This window comes from Aulonocara stuartgranti, assembly GCF_965226115.1.
Source record: "Aulonocara stuartgranti genome assembly, chromosome: 18".
NCBI classification, from domain to species: Eukaryota; Metazoa; Chordata; class Actinopteri; order Cichliformes; family Cichlidae; genus Aulonocara; species Aulonocara stuartgranti.
This window is the reverse complement of record NC_138954.1, coordinates 4610439-4617091: the sequence shown is the minus strand read 5'-3', so window position 1 is coordinate 4617091 and position 6653 is coordinate 4610439. Positions and strand designations below refer to the sequence as shown.

Here is a 6653-nt window from a genome sequence, read left to right as displayed (position 1 = left end):
CACCAGCAGATCGTTACATGGAGAAGCCTTTTGAATAGACGAGCACTCATCCACACAGGTGTTCACACACACAAGCTACACCTTTCTTGGCTGCTACCTCAAACCACATTGTGCGATGTCAATCTTGCGTGCTGCACAATCACATTCAGTATTTAATATTTACTGTTATTTACACTTAGCTAGATTATTGCAATGGTGTTGTGTTATTATGTTGCTCTCTTTTTTGCTTGTTTTCTCTTATTTTCTTCTCTCAACAGGTGACCTGGGAGATATTTTTTAAGTGCCCTTTCTCACTGTCCCTCTTCCCTCTTTCTTTCTTTCTTTCCTTCCTTCCTTCCTTCCTTCCTTCCTTCCTATCCCCCAGTCATGTCTGTCCAATCTGTAACAACTGAAAATAAATTAAAATAAATACAGTGGGGCAAAAAAGTATTTAGTCAGCCACCGATTGTGCAAGTTCCCCCACCTAAAATGATGACAGAGGTCAGTAATTTGCACCAGAGGTACACTTCAACTGTGAGAGACAGAATGTGAAAAAAAAAAAATCCATGAATCCACATGGTAGGATTTGTAAAGAATTTATTCGTAAATCAGGGTGGAAAATAAGTATTTGGTCATAACAAAAATACAACTGAATACTTTGTAACATAACCTTTGTTGGCAATAACAGAGGTCAAACGTTTACTATAGGTCTTTACCAGGTTTGCACACACAGTAGCTGGTATTTTGGCCCATTCCTCCATGCAGATCTTCTCGAGAGCAGTGATGTTTTGGGGCTGTCGCCGAGCAACACGGACTTTCAACTCCCGCCACAGATTTTCTATGGGGTTGAGGTCTGGAGACTGGCTAGGCCACTCCAGGACTTTCAAATGCTTCTTACGGAGCCACTCCTTTGTTGCCCGGGCGGTGTGTTTTAGATCATTGTCATGTTGGAAGACCCAGCCTCGTTTCATCTTCAAAGTTCTCACTGATGGAAGGAGGTTTTGGCTCAAAATCTCACGATACATGGCCCCATTCATTCTGTCCTTAACACGGATCAGTCGTCCTGTCCCCTTGGCAGAAAAACAGCCCCATAGCATGATGTTTCCACCCCCATGCTTCACAGTAGGTATGGTGTTCTTGGGATGCAACTCAGTATTCTTCTTCCTCCAAACACGACGAGTTGAGTTTATACCAAAAAGTTCTACTTTGGTTTCATCTGACCACATGACATTCTCCCAATCCTCTGCTGTATCATCCATGTGCTCTCTGGCAAACTTCAGACGGGCCTGGACTAGAGATGGCACGATACCACTTTTTTATGTCCGATACCGATACCGATATCATAAATTTGGATATCTGCCGATACCGATATGAATCCGATATAGTGTTTTTTAATCAACAAAACTGTTTTTTTTAAAATATCTTGCTGCATTTTGTATAAGTTCATACTCAAGTTTAAAACAACAACTACACTAAAGCTATTCTGTTATACCTGTATGCAAAAAAAAATATTTCATAGTTCAGCAATACTGATCAATCTAATAAACTTAGACCTACACCATCCTCCCTATTCTGGTATTTTAAAGAGTACTTAGCGTAAATATTAAGCAACCTAACTAATAGGGTTCCAACTCCCAGCATCAACAAAAATAAATAAATAAAAAATAGGGAACCACCCCTCACGCTCCACCTCATGATGCTTAATCGACGTAATCAACCTTAATTTGATGCAGTGTGAAAAAAAATGCACAGAAATCAATTATTTTTCAAGAAATATTAAATAGATTCAACATCTTTCTTCAACAAAATTGCAGACTGCACAGATGGTACCTTCTCAAAGGAAAAAGTACTATAGCTTACTAGGGTATATTAGACTTAATAGTCACTATATACAGTAATTGACTTCTATTCATTTTACATCAAATTAAAACTTTGGGTGTAAGATTCGGATAATTATTTATTAAAAGCTCGACATTTTAAATGAGAATAAGAAAGAAAAGTATGTCTTTGTGCCCCCTTTTCCCTGTTCATGCCCTATCGGCCCCCCTGGCTAAACTTTGCTAGATCCGCCCCTGCACAGTTACCAGCGTCAGCTACGTAGAAAAAGATCCTGGAGTAGAAAGTAATAATAAATAAATTCTAACAACAGCTGATCAAGCTTAAACATGCTGCTGTTGTTCAGCCGCTGGTTTCCTCTTTCTGGTGCAAAGTGGGCCAAAAACAAACCAGAGAGACGGACTCGCGACAGAAAAGCCGATCAGCTGATCATTAAGCAGTTTCATGATTGAAGTAGCAGCAAGAAGAGGCAGTCGCTTGTTAAGCTTAACGCAGGAATGCTTTACAAACATTCAGAGATGGACTTACACACTTGCTTTACTTCTCTCGGGGATAACTTTGTCGGAGATGAAATGCCGGGTTGCTAGCGAAGCTCCACATGCTATCCAGACCACCCACAGGTCCCGCATGCCACAGCCGCTCTATCACGTGATGCATACTGCTCCGACGTGCTAACGTTCTGAGGTGAGTTACGGCGTGTTGCAAGTTTTGTGAGGTGCTTTCGTGATATTTAATGGATCGGATTACATTTTTTATTTTTCTCCGATATCCGATCCAGTAATTTAGGTCAGTATCGGACCGATACCGATACGTAATATCGGATCGGTCCATCTCTAGCCTGGACATGCACTGGCTTCAGCAGCGGAACACGTCTGGCACTGCAGGATTTGATTCCCTGCCGTTGTAGTGTGTTACTGATGGTGACCTTTGTTACTTTGGTCCCAGCTCTCTGCAGGTCATTCACCAGGTCCCCCCGTGTGGTTCTGGGATCTTTGCTCACCGTTCTCATGATCATTTTGACCCCACGGGATGAGATCTTGCGTGGAGCCCCAGATCGTGGGAGATTATCAGTGGTCTTGTATGTCTTCCATTTTCTGATGATTGCTCCCACAGTTGATTTTTTCACACCAAGCTGCTTGCCTATTGTAGATTCACTCTTCCCAGTCTGGTGCAGGTCTACAATACTTTTCCTGGTGTCCTTCGAAAGCTCTTTGGTCTTGGCCATGGCGGAGTTTGGAGTCTGACTGTTTGAGGCTGTGGACAGGTGTCTTTTATACAGATGATGAGTTCAAACAGGTGCCATTCATACAGGTAACGAGTGGGGGACAGAAAAGCTTCTTACAGAAGACGTTACAGGTCTGTGAGAGCCAGAGATTTTCCTTGTTTGAGGTGACCAAATACTTATTTTCCACCCTGATTTACGAATAAATTCTTTACAAATCCTACCATGTGGATTCATGGATTTTTTTTTTTTCACATTCTGTCTCTCACAGTTGACGTGTACCTCTGGTGCAAATTACTGACCTCTGTCATCATTTTAAGTGGGGGAACTTGCACAATCGGTGGCTGACTAAATACTTTTTTGCCCCACTGTATAAATGCTGCTGCCTACCGAGCTGATAAAATGTACATTATTTTTTTTAAATGTAAGTTTCTTGAAATATTATTTTGAGGCTATATCTCCCACCCCTACATACAATAAACAATACAGAGTTTTTTAAGGAAGGAGGTCATCTGATCTGCTCTGATCTGGCTTCTCAGTGGACTGCTTCATCTGACAGTTCTCCCACTTTTAACTAGTGTGAATCCTCATGTGTCTTTGTAACTGTATCCTCTGAATGAAGCTTTTCACCTGTGTGGATTCTCATGTGAGTTTTCAAGTTTATCATCAGGCTGAATCTTTTTCCGCAGGTGCTGCAAGAATGTGGCTTCTCACCTGTGTGAACCCTCATATGTCTCGTTAGTTTGGATCTGTACTCAAAGGTTTTTCCACAAATCTCACATTTCACAAACTTTTTACTTGTGTCAGTTTTACGCTGACTCTCTGACACAGGAAAGTTGTCTTGCTGATCTCTGCTCTCTGGTTCAGGAGAGCTGGAAGAAAGGAGATGTTCACTGTCCAGCTCTGGCTCACTTTCCTCATAAGTAGGAGCCACCATGAAGATAATAATGCCTTCAGTCTCCTGCTTCACTACAAGCTGATCTACGTCCTGACTGGTGCAAGGTTCCTCCTCTTCCTCTTTTATCTGTGGAAGCTCCGGATCCTCCTGGTCGAGGCTGAAGTTTCTCTCCTGGTCCCCAAAAACCAGTTCCTCCTCACATTCATGCTGTTGTGGGAAAGCTGAGGTGACAAATGGACAAAATTACTTGTCTTAGATAAATATAGAAGTATAACAAGAATGACTACTCGGCAGTGGTGTCTACAGCTGTCCATTTCCAACTCTACAACAGAGTTTAATCAAAATATCATCAGAAATATCATCATATCATTTACCCAGACCTGGAAACTGTTAAAATAAGATTTCATGCACTCACTTCTAACACGTTAGTAAATTTCTATGCACCAATCACAGTTTGTCCACCAATTACTGTTGGAAAGATGTTTATGTAAATGATAAGACAAACATCAGACAGAAGGGGAAATTTAAAAGTAGGATTAAAATATGGGGATAAAAAGCAGCGAAGCTCTCAGAAAACCTCGACTAACAATCAGCTGAGTTTATTTAAACACTGGCCTTGAAGAACTCTGATGTGTTTCCAAAATATCTTTATTGAATGAATTAAAGTCATATTAATTTTTAGGTAAGACCATTACGGTTTTACATACCCCTGCTGTGTAAGTTCATTTCAGGTTTCCAGATGTTATCCAGCTGTCTGAGCTGCTCTTCTTCAGTCCAGATGAGGCCTTCATCCTCCTGTTTGAGTACAATCTTTTCTACGTCATCGCTGATGCAGAGTTCCTCCTCTTCCTCTTTGATCTGTGGAGGATCTGGGCCCTCCTGGTCCAGACTGGAGTTCCTCTCCTGGTTGGAGACCTGCTGGTCATACAGGCCCTCCTCTTCCTCACACTTCATGTTAGGGGGAGATCTTGAGGAACAAAGGGTCACTGAGGAAAAAGGTTAATAATGTGATGACAGGAAAACACATCTGAGCAAATATAGTCCACTCTGAGCATGTCCTCATATGGGAGTGAAATTTAAACTGTACAAATGTGAAAAATGAAAGTGTAAGTTACTCTCGAGCTCTGATACTCTTATTAGGAAACTTCAGAGTACAAATCATTCAGGTAGCTGCTGCCAGCTTCACGCTGCAAGTAAATGTTTGTCATTGTTGTAGATTAAACTGAAAATCTCACAGTGCCATAGCAGATAAGTACCAGTCAGGTTTCACAGCCAGTCATTGCACAGAATCAACCCAACTAAAGTCATCAGTGATCTGAAGATTATTAGGGACTCAGAGTTTCAGTCTTAGTTCTATTTGATCTCATTGCTGCCTTTGATACTGTTGATCATGACATTTTAAATCAAAGGTTTCATCATTTAGTTGGTTTAACTGGACAGTTCTCAATTGGCTCTCGACCTTTGACCCAGTTAAACCTCTCAGGTCATCAGGTTCAGATCTGTTAACTGTTCCCAAAATCAGATGTAAGTGTGCTAAGAGTGTGTTCAGTTACTGTGCTCCTGTTCTTTGGAGCATGCAGCCATAGTTTGCCTGCTGTGGCTGCATTCAAAACTAACAACTATGTTTCCATGCTTTGTGAATAACACTGACATCTGTGAGATTTGAGCTGATTTAGTTCGAGTTAAGACTGTTTATTAGAACATTACAAAGTTATTTTAAAAACTTCATCATTTTCTTGAACCCAAATATAATTCAGTTGAAAAATATACATTTTAACATGAGGTGAGGATGGTGGGGGAGGCACGATGGTCTTGTAGGGTTAGACCCCCATCTCTCAAAGTCCCTGCCGGCCTGCCTCCACCTCGGGAAGCCTGTGGGTGCAGACGGAGGTGAGGAGCACCACAGGCGGCAGAGGACTGTCTGTAGCCCCGGAGTGAGGGTCAGAGAGCCGAAGCAGACAGCGAACTGTGGCACAGTGCAGAAAACAGAAGCTTTCCCTCCCTGCCTCCTTTATCTTAATCTTCTAAATAAATCTTCTATAAAGGCACTTTCTCTCGGTCTCAAGGTTTGTTTAATGCTAAAAATTTACCGTAAAAAAGAGACGCACTTGTGTGATTAGCCGCTCCCTGATTTCAGTATGTTAGCCTACAAGCTGAGCTCTGATCAGGTCCTACATGAGTTGTATTCTTGTGTTAGTCCACTGAGACCATCGCAGTTTTACCTGTTATGCGTAACTTTATCTCGGGTTTCCGGCTGATATCCAGCAGTCTCTGCTGAAGGTTGATCTCATACTGGACGATCAGACGTTCTGTTAACCTCAGAGCAGATTTCTTCTGCAGCAGTCAGCCAGTCTCTCCACTATTGCTTCTAAACGAACAATAAAAAAAATGTAATTATAGAAAAACACTTCTGAGAAGATAAAGTTTTAGTTAAAGTCTGTAATGAGGGCATGTTGCTCACATTTGCAGGTGAAATTAAAAGTGTGTAAAAATGAAGTTATTTGTGCACTCTGATGCAAATGAGAACTTGAGTTCTGACATTTTTCAGCAACATTAAGAGTAAAAAAAACCTTTCAAACAAAAAAGAACTCACTTATTACTGACTGACTGATGATCTATTTTGGAGTTGATCTCGAAACTGATCTACATCTTGATATTTTTCAAAATAATCTTCACTATTGGGGGTGGCTGTAGCTCAGGCGGTAGAGCAGATCATCT

General features: G+C 41.4%; 1 protein-coding gene across 1 annotated transcript; it reads right to left on the bottom strand.

Moving 5' to 3' along the window:
• Positions 1-3301: 3301 nt before the first annotated feature.
• Positions 3302-6277, bottom strand: LOC309694592 (uncharacterized protein). Its single transcript, XM_082514785.1, has 3 exons — positions 6158-6277; positions 4643-4921; positions 3302-4156 (listed from the first exon to the last, which is right to left on the bottom strand). The coding sequence occupies exons 2-3, from the start codon at positions 4887-4889 to the stop codon at positions 3612-3614; spliced, it is 792 nt and encodes a 263-aa protein (XP_082370911.1). The 5' UTR covers positions 4890-4921; positions 6158-6277; the 3' UTR covers positions 3302-3611.
• Between the last annotated feature and the right edge of the window lie 376 nt (positions 6278-6653).

Coding starts and splice junctions, on each gene's coding strand:
- LOC309694592 (XM_082514785.1), bottom strand. CDS start 4,889: ATGAAGTGTGAGGAAGAGGAGGGCCTGTATGACCAGCAGGTCTCCAAC. Junction 4,157..4,642: donor AATGAACTTACACAGCAGGG/GTATGTAAAACC, acceptor TTGTCACCTCAG/CTTTCCCACAACAGCATGAA.